Source organism: Salvelinus fontinalis, chromosome 26, assembly GCF_029448725.1.
Source record: "Salvelinus fontinalis isolate EN_2023a chromosome 26, ASM2944872v1, whole genome shotgun sequence".
Taxonomy (NCBI): Eukaryota; Metazoa; Chordata; class Actinopteri; order Salmoniformes; family Salmonidae; genus Salvelinus; species Salvelinus fontinalis.
The window spans coordinates 23477715-23495798 of NC_074690.1; the positions used below are offsets into that span (position 1 = coordinate 23477715).

Here is an 18084-nt window from a genome sequence, read left to right on the forward strand (position 1 = left end):
ATGCATTACTTCTGACATGCCATGGCACTGCTTGTTTTACATTTGACAAATATTTATATACCGTAGCTAGCTAGATAATAATGATTTATGATAATTGCAGATTAGTTCATCAGCTAACTAGCTAAGTGTGAGTCTGGCTGTAAAACGCAGCTAGCTAGCCAACTTGACTTAATTATATGTAGCCAAGCTAGCGATCTTGATACTCACTCAGTAACGTTCGTTTACAGTAACATGGTTATCTGGGCAATCCCGGTCAAGTCCTTCTTGTTTACTCCCGTCTCTTGGTTTTCTTCTAGGTTCAAAACGATATGCCTGTAGTCCGGTGGCTTATTGTCAAAAGTAACGCAGTCAATGGGCTCTGTGTTCTAAAACTGTTCACCTGCTTCTAAATCAAGGAAGAGCAATGTTTTATGGTGCGCATGCAGTACAGCTGCATATAATCCATTTTTATCTCCAACTTCGGCCCAAAAAACAATGACATATAATATTAATAGATAGCTATATGCACTGCACATTATTGGTTGGAGAGGGGGGACAAATCGTTTATACTGAACGCAGCCGAGGCAAGTGCAATCATGCAAGGTGTTTTGGCATTGATTCACCAATGGTGTGTTAGATATCACCCACATACGTTTGATTGACACTTCATTGAGCCTCCTGGGTGGCGCAGTGGTCTAGGGCACTGCATCGCAGCGCTAACTGCGCCACCAGAGTCTCTGGGTTCGCGCCCAGGCTCTGTCGCAGCCGGCCGCGACCGGGAGGTCCGTGGGGCGACGCACAATTGGCATAGCGTCGTCCGGGGTAGGGAGGGTTTGGCCGGTAGGGATATCCTTGTCTCATCGCGCTCCAGCGACTCCTGTGGCGGGCCGGGCGCAGTGCGCGCCAACCAATTGGGGCCAGGTACACGGTGTTTCCTCCGACACATTGGTGCGGCAGGCTTCCGGGTTGGAGGCGCGCTGTGTTAAGAAGCAGTACGACTGGTTGGGTTGTGCTTCGGAGGACGCATGGCTTTCGACCTTCGTCTCTCCCGTGCCCGTACGGGAGTTGTAGCGATGAGACAAGGTAGTAATTAATAGCGATTGGATACCACGAAAATTGGGGAGAAAATGGGATAAAAAAAAAAATAATAAAAAAAAGACACTTCATTATCATATTGAAGGAAGACATACATTATTTCTTAATTTATCTAAATTAATAAAATGAGTGGGATTAATTATTCAAATAATGATTTTACAGTGGGGCAAAAAAATATTTAGTCAGCCACCAATTGTGCATGTTCTCCCACTTAAAAAGATGAGGCCTGTACTTTTCATCATAGGTACACTTCAACTATGACAAAGTTATTATTAATTAAAACCATCACCCCTTTTGAATTTCTTTGCCCATGGGAGAAATATATTTCGCCCCCCCAGTTCTTTTTCCACAAAACTTCATCTAAAACTGTCGAATGGATCAGACAGGTTTTTTACATGGACGATACATTGGAGATAATATAAGGCAAGTACTGGAAACAATGGAACACTATGAAATATCGGGGACACCAGGCCTGGTTTTCATAGCTGATTTTGAAAAGGCTTTTGATAAAGTACGACTGGAGTTTATATATAAATGCCTAGAATATTTCAATTTTGGGGAATCTCTTATAAAATGGGTAAAAATTATGTATAGTAACCCTAGGTGTAAAATAGTAAATAATGGCTACATCTCAGAAAGTTTTAAACTATCTAGAGGAGTAAAACAAGGTTGTCCACTATCGGCATATCTATTTATTATTGCCATCGAAATGTTAGCTGTTAAAATTAGATTAAACATTAATATTAAGGGATTAGAAATCCAGGGCCTAAAAACTAAGGTGTCATTGTACGCTGATGATTCATGTTTTCTTTTAAAACCACAACTAGAATCTCTCCACGGCCTCTTAGAGGATCTAGATACATTTGCTATCCTCTCTGGATTAAAACCAAATTATGATAAATGTACCATATTACGTATTGGATCACTAAAAAATACACATTTTACATTGCCATGTAGTTTACCAATTAAATGGTCTGATGGTGATGTGGACATACTCGGTATACAAATCCCAAAAGAAAGAAATGATCTCACTCCAATAAATTTTTATAGAAAGTTTGCAAAAATAGATAAGATCTTGCTACCATGGAAAGGAAAATACCTGTCTATTTGTGGGAAAATCACCCTGATTAACTCTTTAATCATATCACAGTTTACCTATTTGCTTATGGTTTTGCCTACACCTAGTGGCCTGCTTTTTAAATTATATGAACAAAAAATATTTATTTTATTTGGAACAGCAAGCCAGATAAAATTAAAAGGGCCTATTTATATAACGAATATGAATTCGGAGGGCAGAAATTAAATATTAAAGCATTAGACCTCTCACTAAAGGGATCAGTCATACAAAAGTTATACTTAAATCCAAACGGGTTCTCTAGTAGATTGGTATGAATGTCTCATCCTATGTTCAAGAAGGGCCTTTTTCCCTTTATTCAGATTACACCTGCTCACTTTCGGTTGCTTGAAAAGGAAATAATCTCCAAAATATCTTTATTTTTTAAACAAGCCTTAGAAAGTTGGTTGCAATTTCAGTTTAATCCACCTGAAAGGACGGAACAAATAGTACAACAAATCTTGTGGTTAAATTCAAATATAGTAAGTGATAAAAAAAACTGTATTTATCGAAGAAATGTTTAAAAAAGGTATAATTTTTGTGAATGATATCATAAATAGGACTGGTGGAGTTATGTCACACATGCAGCTAACACAGACATATGGAAATGTCTGCTCTACCCAAAATTACAACCAATTAATTGCGGCATTACCACAAAAATGGAAGAGGCAGGTGGAAGGGGATAAAAGTAAGGAACTTGTATGTCGGCCTTATATTAAAGAACATAAATGGTTAAAGAAAAGTGTGAAAACATATACCAATTTCATTTAAGGACCAAAAAACTTACAGCTGTGCCATATAAATTGCAAAATAGTTGGGAAGAGATTTTCGATGTACCCATTCCATGGCACATGGTTTATGAATTGATACGCAAAACAACGCCGGATTCAAAACTTCGAATTTTTCAATTTTAAATTATTGTACAAAATTCTTGCAACTAATAGAATGTTATATATATGGGGGATACAATCTTCCCAGCTCTGTAGATTCTGCTGTGAGGAGGCAGAGTCATTAGACCATTTATTTTGGTATTGTCCGCATGTAGCTCGTTTTTGGTCACAGGTCCAGGAATGGTTGAAGAATTGCAACATTTGCGTAGAACTAACGCTACAGATAGCAATACTGGGGGATTTGAAAAGCCATAGTCAATCAATCAATAATATAATAATTATTTTAGCAAAAATGTTTCTTTTTAATTTACAATCCGTGGAAGCTATGAGAATGGGAAGATTCAAATCTTTTGTGAAGCATCACAGCACAGTTGAAAAATATATGGCAAATAAAAATCCGAAATGGATGATGTTGGAAGATAGATGGGAAAGGTTGAGTGGAGCTGAAGGGTGGGACTAATAACAAGATAAACAATGTAGGGCATACGGGATCTGTGAAATGTGTATAGGTGCGGAGCTATTGTGAAATTGCACAGTTACAAGTGGAAATCAAACTGGATGGACAACAGAAATAGAGGAAGGACTAAGAACAAACAAGAGAGAATTATTATAAAGTAAACTGTGTCTGTAAAATGTGTATAAGATGTATAAATTGAAGGTAAAAACAGAAATGTTTATCAGTTTACTCCAATTGGGGGATCGGTGGTAGGGTTTGCGGGGAATAATAATAAAGGTATACTCTTTAAAAAAAGTATGTATGTCTATGTAGGTATGTGTATGTATATATGTGTATATGTATGCATACGTGAATGGATATATATATTTACCCCCAAAAATATGGGGGATTGGAAATGATGCAGACAATTACATTGGAAGCAACATTCTTTCCGCAATATTAAGCTGATCCACCCCCCCCCCCCAAAAAAAAAAAAAAAAGAATGAATGGGGCCATGTATCGTGAGATTGAGGGAAAACCTCCTTCCATCAGCAAGGGCATTGAAGATGAAACGTGGCCGGGTCTTTCAGCATGACAATGATCCCAAACACACCGCCCGGGCAACGAAGGAGTGGCTTCGTAAGAAGCATTTCAAGGTCCTGGAGTGGCCTAGCCAGTCTCCAGATCTCAACCCCATAGAAAATCTTTGGAGGGAGTTGAAAGTCCATGTTGCCCAGCAACAGCCCCAAAACATCACTGCTCTAGAGGAGATCTGCATGGAGGAATGGGCCAAAATACCAGCAAGTGTGTGAAAACCTTGTGAAGACTTACAGAAAACGTTTGACCTCTGTCATTGCCAACAAAGGGTATATAACAAAGTATTGAGATAAACTTTTGTTATTGACCAAATACTTATTTTCCACAATAATTTGCAAATAAATTCATTAAAAATCCTACAATGTGATTTTCTGTATTTCTTTTTCTCATTTTGTCTGTCATAGTTGAAGTGTACCTATGATGAAAAGTACAGGCCTCTCTCATCTTTTTAAGTGGGAGAACATGCACAATTGGTGGCTGACTAAATACTTTTTTGCCCCACTATCTATTTGTGTGCATTCATTCATCCATTTATTTGTGCATTTATCTATAATTACTGCAGATTTGGTCCTCCATATGTTTGTGTACAATATATAACAGTTCAATAGTATAATATTCAGAGACTCACTTCCTAAGCAGGAACTTGTTGATGGTCTTCTGTTTCCTCATACACTCTACTATAAGTCTGTTCAGGTAGACAAACAGGGCCCCACCAAAACCACACGCAATCCTGAGGAGGACAGGGGACAGAGTCACACACAGTTCTAGGTTAATAGCCATTTACAGTGACGATACTGAGGAGTTTGAACAGGGTGTGTAGAACACACAGGACACAAACACACACATACCCCAGGATGGCGAAGGCTGGCAACTCCTGGAGGTCAAAGGGGAAGTCCAGACGGAAACGTGTCTTAAAAAGAGCCGTGATGGTCTCTGAGAGAGACAGAGAATATCACCAGTCAGCTCTGACTAACTATTGGCTCAATGACACAGACCCAAGACCACCCCCGCCCCTGCACACACACCTCCTCACCTTCGTCCTGGTTCCACACAGCCAGTACTCTGAAGATGAAGGCGCTGAAGGTGGCAGCAAAAAAGCCCCTCCAATAGTTCCTCACCGCAAAGAACGTTGAGGTTACCTCAATGCTGAAGAGCACACCTGCAGCACACACAATCACTGTTGCAGTAACACCATCACTTATTGTAATTTACTGTATTTCTCCCCAATGTATATTGTAAAGTACATGGACTTCCCATGGTTACGTACCTCCAATAGGGGCAGCAAAGCAGCATCCCACCCCTACTGCACACGCTGCTGATAGCATCTCTGTGTTCCTCAACTCATTCTGTAATAGGAACATACGCACACTCATAGACACCCACACAGACACAAACGCATGTGCATAATGGAATTACAGAGTTAGAGAGTAATGTTGGAATTTAGATCAACAGAATAACATGAAAGGGAGATGTCATGATGGCATTCACATAGAACAGAATATAAACGCTTGACTTGAAATGGAAGGGCGCTCACATGACGCCCCAACAAACATGAAACAAGTGGACACTGAGACGTGCACATACTTAGACCCATGTGCACTCGTACCTTGTTTCCCTGAAAGGGCTCTTCCTTAAGCAGTAAGTGGGAAAAGACAGAAATCTGAGTGAGTACCTGAGTGTTAAATTGAAGAAAAGCAGAGACCAAAATCTGCTGGGAAATATTATTTTTATTGCTTCAGTTTTGGACAGAAAATGCATTCAATCTCCTATAGTGATTGGGTTCAAACAGGATGAACCTCAACCCTGATCATTATGGAATTGTTCTAAAGTAGAGTCTAATTTGATGCTTGCTGACTTGAAATGTTCTTCCTCCACCACCACCCCCCCCCCCTTCCTCCTCCTCCTCATCCTCCTCCAGGTCTTGGGTGGTGTATGGCAGAGAGAGTAATTTCTCGGCAGACAGGAGTCATACTGTGTGCTGAAGCCCAGGGACGGGCTCAGGTGAGTGGGGGTGAGTGTATGTCCTGGAGGTGTGGCAGGCTGGTCAGACAGATATCACACAGATACTAAAACCAAATTGAGTGTGTGTGTGGGGGGGGGGGGCTGTCTCACCATGTAAATCCCACCAAACAAGGCAGCTATGCATTTACTCAGGAGAGCTGCACACAGACTGGCCACATGAACGAACGGGCCCTGGATGAGAGATTGAAGGAATGAGAGAGAGAAAAAGAGAGATGGATGGGTAGGGGTCAGAGGATGACGGAGAGAAAGAACATGGAATGCAGAGTTAGTGATAAAGGAGGGGAAAAGGCAGAACTAAAGCAATTTCAGACCAGGGCCCGTATTCATCAAGCGTCTCAGAGTAAGAGTGCTGAACTAGAATAAGGCTCTCTGTCCATATAACCGTATTCATGATGATCTTATGGCAAAACTGCTCCTAGATCAGCACTTTATAAATTAGAGCCCAGGAATTGCAAACATTTCACTTTCATTCCGTAATAGTCCACTAGGGGTTTCCCACCTCCTTTCCCAGGGGCATGCCACTGCCCAGAGCACAGGTCAGCCCGATAACCTTGGCCACAAAGGTTTTAAAGGTGAGATACTCCTTAAGTACCACACCTCTAAGAATGGTCTTCATCTCTGGGATACCCGAACCTGAGGAAAAGGAGGAGGTGAGAGGGGGATGGATGAGAGGAGGGCGAGGGAGGTGGGTTAGGAGGAGGGGGGGGGACGGAGAGTGTGGTAAAATGTATATTCATAGATCCACTTCAAGATTATTTATGAATTCAAGGCAGTCATCACTAGTGGTTTCAAGGATATAGTCAAGGATGACCTGAAGTTGTATAACTTCTGTCAACTACCCATGTGGATTGAGTCGACGCCATACATCTCTGACCTTTAATATTGCACAGTGTTTCATTCGGTATGCAAATGAGCTATTTAAATATATGTGAGTGAGCATGATTAGGAATAAATGTAGGTGTAAGATTACATTGAATGAGTGTGTGTGTGTGTGTGTGTGTGTGTGTGTGCGCACGTTCCACACTTGAGTATCTTACCCACAGCCTGCGGGGCCAGTATCTGTGTGAACCCTGCTGAGAAAGTGATGAGCACCACTGGATAGGTGACCCAGGCCAGGTACTGCAGGAGCATGTTACTGTTCAGTCCCCCGTACATCCATTTCTGAGCTACAGCGCAGAGACACACACAGATACATAAAACCTATTAAAGGGCACATTCCAGAACTTTTTACACTAGGGAAGCAAGGAATATCTCACCCTCTCTCTCTCCCTCCCTCCTTCCATTCCCTGTGGTGTAGTCCATTACCCAACAGACCCAGGAATATCTCTCCCTCTCCCTTACCTTGTTGACAGAAGGCTATAGCGTAGTCCATCACCCAGCTGACCCAGGAATATCTCTCCCTCTCTCTCACCTTGTTGACAGAAGGCTATAGCGTAGTCCATTACCCAACAGACCCAGGAATATCTCTCCCTCACCTTGTTGACAGAAGGCTATAGCGTAGTCCATCACCCAACAGACCCAGGAATATCTCTCCCTCTCTCTCACCTTGTTGACAGAAGGCTATAGCGTAGTCCATCACCCAACAGACCCAGGAATATCTCTCCCTCTCCCTTACCTTGTTGACAGAAGGCTATAGCGTAGTCCATCACCCAACAGACCCAGGAATATCTCTCCCTCTCTCTCACCTTGTTGACAGAAGGCTATAGCGTAGTCCATCACCCAACAGACCCAGGAATATCTCTCCCTCTCCCTTACCTTGTTGACAGAAGGCTATAGCGTAGTCCATCACCCAGCTGACCCAGGAATATCTCTCCCTCTCTCTCACCTTGTTGACAGAAGGCTATAGCGTAGTCCATCACCCAACAGACCCAGGAATATCTCTCCCTCTCTCTCACCTTGTTGACAGAAGGCTATAGCGTAGTCCATCACCCAGCTGACCCAGGAATATCTCTCCCTCTCTCCCTCCCTCCTTCCATTCCCTGTGGTGTAGTCCATTACCCAACAGACCCAGGAATATCTCTCCCTCTCTCTCACCTTGTTGACAGAAGGCTATAGCGTAGTCCATCACCCAACAGACCCAGGAATATCTCTCCCTCACCTTGTTGACAGAAGGCTATAGTGTAGTCCATCACCCAACAGACCCAGGAATATCTCTCTCTCACCTTGTTGACAGAAGGCTATAGCGTAGTCCATCACCCAACAGACCCAGGAATATCTCTCTCTCACCTTGTTGACAGAAGGCTATAGCGTAGTCCATCACCCAACAGACCCAGGAATATCTCTCTCTCACCTTGTTGACAGAAGGCTATAGCGTAGTCCATCACCCAACAGACCCAGGAATATCTCTCTCTCACCTTGTTGACAGAAGGCTATAGCGTAGTCCATCACCCAGCTGACCAGGGCCATGACCAGACCCAGGAGGATGAGAAAGATCCAGTCCTCGCCCACACGAGAGATCAGGAACTTCTGACAGCGAGACGTACATACTGGAGAAAGGAGAGAGGGAGGGAGAGAGAAAGAGGGGAGAGGAAGGAAAAGGAGAGAGGGGGTGGGAGAGAGGAAGATTAAAAAGACAACAGCTTACAATGAGAGAAATAGTCACTAACAAGAGAGGGTTAAAAAAGACACATGGAGTGATGAGAAATGGAGACAGAATTAACACTGTGTGAAAAGCAATTGGGGTGGAGAAACAGATAGGAATGCATCACGACTTGTTGAGCTGAATGAATGAATAAAGGACTGAGTGGACTTAGAGATGGGTGGAAAGAGAGAGAAATAAGGCCGCTAAAGACACAGGAAGCAAGTGACGATAGAGAGATTAAAGGGGTGTGGAGAGGAGGAAAGGTGAATGATTGCTCTCAGGTGGATGAAATAGGAGTAGCTGGCTGTCCCTGAAGACACAATCAAACATTGAAGAGAACCCAGTGTCTTGAGGGACACAGTCTATGAATGCTCTAGATACTGAACCGGTGGAATTCCAGACTTTTCCAGTTCACAGAAAAAGGAGAATAAATTGGGTCCAGTGAAGCTTCTTTTAGCTGACCTAACCTTGTTTCTTTAATGGTTCTCTTGAGTGCTTTAAACAGTTGAAGTCGGAAGTTTACATACACCTTAACCAAATACATTTAAACTAAGTTTTTCACAATTCTTGACATTTAATCCTAGTAAAAATTCCCTGTCTTAGGTCAGTTAGGATCACCACTCTATTTTAAGAATGTGAAATGTCAGAATAATAGTAGAGAGGATGATTTATTTCAACTTTTATTTATTTCATCACATTCCTAGTGGGTCAGAAGTTTACATACACTCAATTAGTATTTGGTAGCATTGCCTTTAAATTGTTTAACTTGGGTCAAATGTTTCAAGTAGCCTTCCACAAGCTTCCCACAATAAGTTGGGTGAATTTTGGCCCTTTCCTCCTGACAGAGCTGGTGTAACTGAGTCAGGTTTGCAGGCCTCCTTGCTCGCACAAGTATGCTTGGAGTCATTCTCCATTTGGAAGACCCATTTGCGGCCAAGCTTTAACTTCCTAACTGATGTCATGAGATGTTGCTTCAATATATCCACATCATTTTACTACCTCATGATGCCATCTATTCTGTGAAGCGCACCAGTCCCTCCTGCAGCAAAGCACCCCCACAACATGATGCGGCCACCCCCGTGCTTCACGGTTGGGATGGTGTTCTTCGGCTTGCAAGCCTCCCCCTTTTTCCTCAAAAACATAACGCTGGTCATTATGGCCAAACAGTTCTATTTTTGTCTCATCCCAGAGGACATTTCTCCAAAAAGTAAGATCTTTGTCCCCACGTGCAGTTGCAAACCATAGTCTGGCTTTTTTATGGTGGTTTTGGAGCAGTGGCTTCTTCCTTGCTGAGCGGCCTTTCAGGTTATGTCGATATAGGACTCGTTTTACTGTGGATATAGATACTTTTGTACCTGTTTCCTCCAGCATCTTCACAGGGTCCTTTGTTGTTCTGGGATTGATTTGCACTTTTCGCACCAAAGGACGTTCATCTCTAGGAGACAGAACGCATCTCCTTCCTGAGCGGTATGATGGCTGTGTGGTCCCATGGTGTTTATACTTGCGTACTATTGTTTGTACAGATGAACGTGGTACCTTCAGGCGTTTGGAAATTGCTCCCAAGGTCAGTAAATATGAGTGGTCATTAGGTTGGTTCAAAGGCACTTAAATCTTTGGCACCTTCAGAATGACACACATACACAGTCCATGTCTCAATTGTCTCAAGGCTTCTTCAACCTTTAACCTGTCTCCTCCCCTTCAGCTACACTGATTGAAGTGGATTTAACAAGTGACATCAATAAGGGATCATAGCTTTCACCTGGATTCACTTGGTCAGTCTGTCATGGAAAGAGCAGGTGTTCATAATGTTTTGTACACTCAGCGTAGGTCGACGCTGTCAGTTCAGTGGTGGTGGTGCACTCATAGGAGAGGTCATTGGATCACAGTGATCACTCACTCATTACACAGGTCAGTAAATGAGTGGTCCTATTGAGGTCATTAGACAGGTCAGTAAATATAAGTGGTCCTATTGAGGTCATTAGACAGGTCAGTAAATATGAGTGGTCCTATTGAGGTCATTAGACAGGTCAGTAAATATGAGTGGTCATTAGGTTGGTAAATACAAGTGGTCATGTTGAGGGCAGTCGGTCACTCACCATGACATTTGGCGCAGGGGTCTTTCTCATACTCTAGCAGCTCTGCCGACCGGCTGCGAATACTGGTGGACCTCCGCAGTCCCCCGCCATCACGCAGGCGGGCCGCCTCCTCCTTGGCATACACACCGAGTTCCTGTGTGTAACGCCCATACATCTGAACAAGAGCGGGGATGGAGAGGTGGGGAAGGAGGGAGAGAGAATATTAGTTCATTTTCAAGTATTCAAAGGGACCCTCATTATACTCAACCAGCTCCTGAGTCCTGTTTAATATAATACATTAATCCATGGGAGAGAGAAGGACAGGGGGGAGGTCAAGAGAAAGTTAGAGACGGAGAGGGGAATGAAGGAGAAATAGCAGTTGCATTTCAATAGTATTAAAACGCAGGTGTGTCCAACTCATTCCACGGACTCGGGTGCCTGCAGGTTTTTGTTTTTTCCTTTCAATTACCACCTAGACAACCAGGTGAGGGGAGCTTGTTACTAATCAGTGAGGGTAATTCATCAATCAAGCACAAGGGAGGAGTGAAAACCCGCAGACACTTGGCCCTCCGTGGAATGAGTTTGTCAAGTAGTCTAAAGGAATATCTAAAAAATATTTATGAAAGAGAGGGGACAAGAATAGGAAGCAACTTCATACTATTGAGATGGATCAAAAGAGGACAAGTATACCATTAATACATTTCAAAGTATTCAAATGGAGCCATTTCATAGAAACAATTCCTAGGCGATGATCGCGCCCTAGAGCCAAACGAGCTATCAATGAGCTGCACCTGCCAGGCCCTGACTGATTAACTACCCAGGGATGCCTTCCAGGCCCTGACTGATTAACTACCCAGGGATGCCTTCCAGGCCCTGACTGATTAACTACCCAGGGATGCCTTCCAGGCCCTGACTGATTAACTACCCAGGGATGCCTTCCAGGCCCTGACTGATTAACTACCCAGGGATGCCTTCCAGGCCCTGACTGATTAACTACCCAGGGATGGTGACAGCTCGACTCTTAACGAGGAGGGGCGGGGCATCTACCAAACAAACGCACTCAATCAGGTATAAAAGCCTCAGCGAGCCCTGAGCAAGTCCTGTCGATACAATTGTGTATTACAATGGCATCATCAGCAAGGTGTGTAGTTGTGTTGCTGGCTGTGCTTGTGCTGCTGGCTGTGCTTGTGCGCTACAGTAGTGCAAATACTTGGGGAATGTTACTACAGAAGCACCAGGCTCCAGTAATTCAGCAGGTCCAGGAGGTGAGGCAGCAACCTCAGACCAGGCCAGTAACATATGACCAGCAGGTCAAGAAGCTGAAAAACCAGCCCCAGTGGCCACCTCAGTGGGTTACCCAGGGACCAGATGCCACAACTCCTATTGAGAAATGCCAAGTAGGAGCAGAAGAGCGAATTACTTGTGGTGTCCCAGATCTTACTCTTGCTCAATGTGAGGCAATCAACTGCTGTTTTGATGAGAGGCGGTGCTACTATGGAAAAGCAGGTAACTGTTTTGGCTTTTCCCTTAATTTATTTTTACAATTTGCATCTTTGTATTTGCCCCTGCCTAGCTTGTAAGACTCAGATTTATGGAGTTATGTTAGTGTGAACATATGTTGTGAATTAAATGTTCTGTTGGCTCTATCATAACTTTCTAGAGTGGTGCATGAGCAATTACTCATCCTTTCTGTGCCCACTCCTTCCTCAGTGACTGTACAGTGTACCAGAGATGGTCAGTTTGTTGTTGTGGTGGCCAGGGATGCCACTCTGCCCAACCTGGACCTTGATACCATCAGTTTACTTGGACCACAAGATGCCCTCTGTAAGCCTGTTGGCACCACTAAAGCCTTTGCCATGTACCAGTTCCCTGTCACAGCCTGTGGCACCACTCTCATGGTGGGTAGATATATTTCTCAATTTGACACAATGTAAATCTTGACCATCTAGGGAGTGTTTTATGAACCCAATCCATTGCTTCCAGCGGGTTTTCATATTTAGACCTTGGTCAATGCTGCTGGGGTTCTATTCTGCCTGGTAGTTTGAGTCCTCTCACCTGGTGTTGTTCCCCCCCCCCCCCCTGGGTTTTATGATCTAAATGAAGAAACAGAATTTGACTACAGTCCCATTCAACTCCATGATGTCTGTTTTAGGCATTTAATCCCATCTGATAGAAAAATAACAATCTAGAGAATGCAGGGCCCTGCATTAATTTAACCCTCCTGTTCATTTCATGTTAATTCTCTAGATTATCATGTACCCTGTCCAAAATGACAGCCACATTATAGCTGATTATTAAATCCATAATATGTTGATTTTTTTTATGAATTTAAGTTCTTGTGGAACATTACAAGTTTTTAATTCTATTTGCTATTTATGGCCTGTAGGCCTCATTGACCTGAGCTCATACAACTTGTTTTCGACTAAAAAAAAGCATAATGTATGGATTACGTTGACTATAAAAAATACTCAGATGAAACGGTGCTAATTATCAGACTACTTTCATGTTTTTTATCAAGGACATTTGTTTTGATAGTGTTTCACATTTTTAAATAGTGGCACAAAATAACCTGTTCCAGGTTAAAACTGACATGATGATAGGATAGGAGAACTTTACTATTATACAAAATTAATGTCTGAACACATTAACAGAATGTGAACAATGTTTGTTCTTTAATCAATGGTTACGTTTTGTGTTCTCATGCACATGTTGGACAATACGTGGTGGTTGTGTGTGCCTTGCAAATATATGCACTGCATTTATGGCACATGATGCTAGTTTTGACATCTCTTGGTGCACACAGATTGCACCTCTTCCTTCTGTCTCTGGCAGCTATAGCTCTTGCTTCTGGCCCTTGTATCTCTCACCATTCCAGCAAAGGATGGTGTTGGAGCAAGGTATTTGCCTTTGAATGAGGGGTGCCACCATGGCTTTCTCAACTCTTCTATGAATAGTGTCCTCTTGAATTTCCCCTGCTGTCAGCCTGTATTCACCTCCATTCACACCAGACGCGTTTTAGGCCGACACAGCTAGGATGTTGAAGAACACCACCATGGGCCAACGTGCTGTCATCCTCTTACAATAGTATGTGCCAGTAACCTGATCGCAACAATCCGTAAATAAAATGAGTACATACAAGTGATACGTCATAGTAACTTGAGAAATTTAAGTGTTTTAATTTATCACATCTAAAACATATTTACTTATTCAAATGAATAGAATTGACTCCATATTGTTCACAAATTCAATGAGCATTTTGCCGAACATGTCTTATTGTTGTGCAGCTTAAACAATCTGGTAAGGGGGAAAAGTACATGAGATTTGAAAGATGGTAACATTCCTTATCAAGTTTGTCAACTCTCACTTTGTTCCTGTTGTAATCCAGCACAGCGGCATCCCGGTGCAGTTGTCATCAGGAGCACTTTTCTCCCTTTGGGCAGTAGGACACAAGTGTCGGTGAAGGCATATTTAGAGGAAAAACAATCTTTGTCCTTGGTAGTAAAGCAGGAGGTAACTCAGGCTTGTTCCTTCTGACTGTCCCCACCATGGTCATTTTTTTGAGCAGCTCCTGACCAAGAGCATATGGGGGGAAGAAATTGTCACATCTTGTAGCCCTGAAGACCTTCAGTCACTTCCAGGCTGGTTCCTTTCAAGAACACCGTCAGCAGGTTTCCCGGTGTAACCCTGCATCTTCCAGGCATAACTTGTCCTGGCATCACATGCTGCCCAGATCTTTAGTCCATATTTAGACATGCTTCTTGGCATCTTTGATCAGGAACACCACAGGTGTACAAAAGTTAACACCCACAATTTAATAAATCATCAATGCCCTGTGGGGACAAAGTCGTGGAACCTTATGACAATCAGATTAAATTACATTTTTCAAGGAACTTGTAAATCAGTCCAATTCAACCGGAACAGGCGAAGCCTGGATGTTAGACCCACTGGCCTACGCTGAATGTTATGTTTTGTCCATTGCAGGAGGAGAGTGGCTATGTGGTCTATGAGAACAATATGATGTCTTCCTATGAAGTGGAGATTGGACCTCGAGGCTCAATCACTAGAGACAGCCACTTTGAGTGAGTCTTCCCTCCTTGAAATGTAACACCACAAAGTTCCCTTTAGCTAATTGTACTTGAGGCTTAAGTGAAATGGCCAGTACAATATTTTTAGCGTTCTTTTCATACTGAATTATTTCTTCAAGGTATTTTCTGTTAGTATCATTGATTCACAGCTTGAGTCAGAATGTACTAGCCCACCCTGAGTCTGTGGCACAACAGTTCTGGCCTAAAGTACTTTGCATCAGTGTCAACATGTTTTCTTCTAGGTTGCAGTTCCAGTGTAAGTACTCTGACACTGCGGTGGAGTTTTTGGTGGTTGAGGTGAATGCTGTTCCTCCCCCTGCTCCAGTCGCTGCTACTGGACTTGTCCGAGTAGAGCTCCGACTGGCCAGCGGACAATGTTACAACAAGGGATGTGTGGAAGGTAAACAGGAGAAATGGTTTTAGAATAATAAAATCTTGCTGTGATAGCTTGTCCATTTCAGGAAATTGCTTTCATACAAGGGGTGGGTGCAGGCTTTGACTCAAGCCAAACTAACACCTGATTCTACAAATCCTAGTATTAAATGAAGGCTTAGTTGTATCTGACGGGTTACTACTTAGGTGGAACAAATGCCTGTTCCAACATTCTGTTTAAGATGGCCAGCACTGTTCTGAAACTGCTGCACTTCAGTTTTTTGTGTGAATGCTACCCTTTGTCCACAGAAGTGGAAGCCTACAGGTCATACTACAGTGAGGCAGACTACCCAGTCGCAAAGCTCCTGAAGGATCCAGTGTATGCAGAGGTTCACATCCTGGGGAGGACAGACTCTAACCTGGTCCTGAATCTGGACTACTGCTGGGCCACCTCGACCCCCAGTCCCCTCAGCTTGCCCAAGTGGGACCTCCTGGTTGATGGGTAACTAGAGAAACAAGATGGTTACCTTGCTGCTTGATGTTAGACCAACTTTCAATTGGTGCTTACATGTAACTTGTAAACTAACTGCAATCTTCCAACCAGGATTTCTGAAACCTGGGAGGGTTTCTGGAATTGTCCCCCACTATTCCTAACAATTACTTTCTCCAGGTGTCCGTACCAGGATGACCGTTACCTGACCAATGTGATCCCTGTGGATGGCTCCTCTGGCCTTGAGTTCCTGACCCACTACAAACGCTTTGCCTTCAAGATGTTCACCTTTGTGGATGCAGACACTTTGGCCCCTTTGAAGGACAGGGTACTGTATTTACTCTAATACAGCAGGAGTACTCTAATCAGGGTCTCATGGTCTACTGCATGACTGCTGAGTTTTTGCCCTGATGCTTTATGGATTTGCCAGTCTACCCTCAAGGCTGACTCTGTCACTATGTTGAAAAGTAGTGCTGCTAACCTCAGACCAGTTTGAAATGGCCTTGGTTTAAATGGCTAATGTTGTTGATACATTTAAAGTTTGCTTTCTATCAGGTCTTCATCCACTGTAGTACAGAGGTGTGCCATCCTACTAGGACCCACTCCTGTCAACAGAGCTGCAACAGGCTAAGTAAGTAGCTTTTTTGTATCTTCCAGTTGAAGTAGAACTTGCTGTTCATCTAGCCTAATTTTGTGAAGGTGTCATCGACCCTGGTCCTATAGGGCTATGGGCTGTACATGCCTTGGATCATCCCAGCATTAGAATGCAATAGCTATACCTTTATTTGACCAGGGTTGGTGACTGTAAATGCTAATTCTGTGAATCTCACATTGGGATTTAGGGCCTTAGTGTCAAGCCAGTTTGTGCCTCATGATCTCCTGTTGCTCCATTAGGGAGAGATGTGGCTGCAGTGAATTCTGTGGCTGGAGAGACAGTGGTGTCCAGTGGGGAACTCATTCTGACCTGACCGTAACTACCTTCCACCTGTCAGGCCTGAAGAAATACTTCTGATCTACTTCAGCTTGGGATGAAGGTTTACTCTTTGACCTTGTAGCATACACACAATGAATATTGTGACTTGTAATCCTTTGGCTTGTTTAATAAAATGCTTGACTATGAAATATCTGAGTTGAGACTTGACTAGAGAATTCTTTCTACATTTTGATTGGAGGCGTGTTGCTCTAAGAACTCTAAGAATGGTTCTGACATCCTTTCCATAACCTTGGCTGGCTGCTCTCACCAGGTATTTTGACATCTACATGCCACTAGCATTTCATATAAGGGTAATTTGTCAATGCCTTCACTACTTGAGGAATTATTTCTAAACTAATGAAATAAATGGAAACATTTCCTGTAACCACTGACCTATGGAGGGTAGCTTCACATGTGCTGTCCTGGCATTGGCTGAGACCAAGCAAAGGGAACGCTCTAAGAGCAGAGTATACTTGAATCCTGAAATGAATCAGTGACATGTCTAAAAAAGTGATTAAGTATAGCAGATGTGGCTTGAGGGCAAGATCCTGCAGGTTATAATAGGTTCATGTGGAGAGGGATGTCTATGGAAAGCCTACTGTACCTGCCCTAGCATCTGGCTTTAACACATGTATCCACCCACTGCATGACCACACTACCTAATGTCACATGACTGCACCTACACAGGACTGCCTTCATCACCTATTGCCTGATGTTTCAAATGTCTTAATGTTGATGTGTTCTATGCAACCTGTTGACACAGTTCATTAGGTCAGTGCAGTCCCTTTCAGTATGTAGAGCATTATTGCATGGAACTCCCAGCTCAAATGAGCAGCAACCCTGGTTTCATAAAACCTCTCCCCTATTTGACCGTGTACTTGTATGTAGGCTACGTGTGCCTTGTAAATTGAGCTGTTTAATGTATTGTAATGTGTGGACCCCAGGAAAAGCTGCTGCTTTAGCAATGGGGATCCTAATAAAACCCAATCTCTTCAACCTGTATAAACACCAGTTCATTCGGTCAGTGCAGTCCCTTCATCCCTATACTGTCTCCCCATCTCTGAAACCCCCTCTGCTCTGTTCACACTACTCTCCAAGTAGTGAAGCCAGAAGTGTGCTGAGCATAACACCTCCCCAGACTCCTTTCTCTCCACCATCCCTGTCGGCTCTTCAGCTACCATCACTTAATTAACGCTATCATTCATCTTTGTCTATACCACTTGATGGGCATAACAATTCCTCCAGAATCACTTTCTGCTCACTTAAGCAGGTGAGGTACAGAGGGAAGCTGAGCAGCCATGGCTTCTGTCTGAAAGGGAGTATTTCACTTGCTTTGTCAAACCCGTTTCCCATTCCATTAAATCCCAATGAGTTG

At 43.2% G+C, this 18084-nt stretch overlaps 2 protein-coding genes across 10 annotated transcripts in view; one reads left to right on the plus strand and one right to left on the minus strand.

The window, feature by feature from the left end:
- LOC129823961 (chloride channel protein 2-like) overlaps positions 1-18084 on the minus strand; it is a 100656-nt gene that overhangs the window by 41565 nt on the left and 41007 nt on the right. For 6 of the 9 annotated variants that reach the window (XM_055883130.1, XM_055883127.1, XM_055883126.1 and 3 more), the window contains exons 2-11: positions 10811-10964; positions 8488-8619; positions 7171-7299; positions 6633-6766; positions 6224-6304; positions 5718-5747; positions 5379-5457; positions 5145-5270; positions 4960-5044; positions 4740-4841 (exon numbers count right to left, since the gene is read on the minus strand). In XM_055883130.1, coding sequence (XP_055739105.1) covers positions 4740-4841; positions 4960-5044; positions 5145-5270; positions 5379-5457; positions 5718-5747; positions 6224-6304; positions 6633-6766; positions 7171-7299; positions 8488-8619; positions 10811-10964 — 1052 coding nt within the window. Of the gene's footprint in view, positions 1-4739; positions 4842-4959; positions 5045-5144; positions 5271-5378; positions 5458-5717; positions 5748-6223; positions 6305-6632; positions 6767-7170; positions 7300-7474; positions 7513-8487; positions 8620-10810; positions 10965-18084 lie in introns of those variants that run through there. The other 3 variants (XM_055883128.1, XM_055883125.1, XM_055883131.1) reach the window with 2 other exon arrangements.
- Positions 11914-16865, plus strand: LOC129823963 (zona pellucida sperm-binding protein 4-like). Its single transcript, XM_055883134.1, has 8 exons — positions 11914-12295; positions 12500-12687; positions 14771-14868; positions 15117-15274; positions 15556-15748; positions 15917-16064; positions 16292-16367; positions 16631-16865. The coding sequence occupies exons 1-8, from the start codon at positions 11914-11916 to the stop codon at positions 16702-16704; spliced, it is 1317 nt and encodes a 438-aa protein (XP_055739109.1). The 3' UTR covers positions 16705-16865.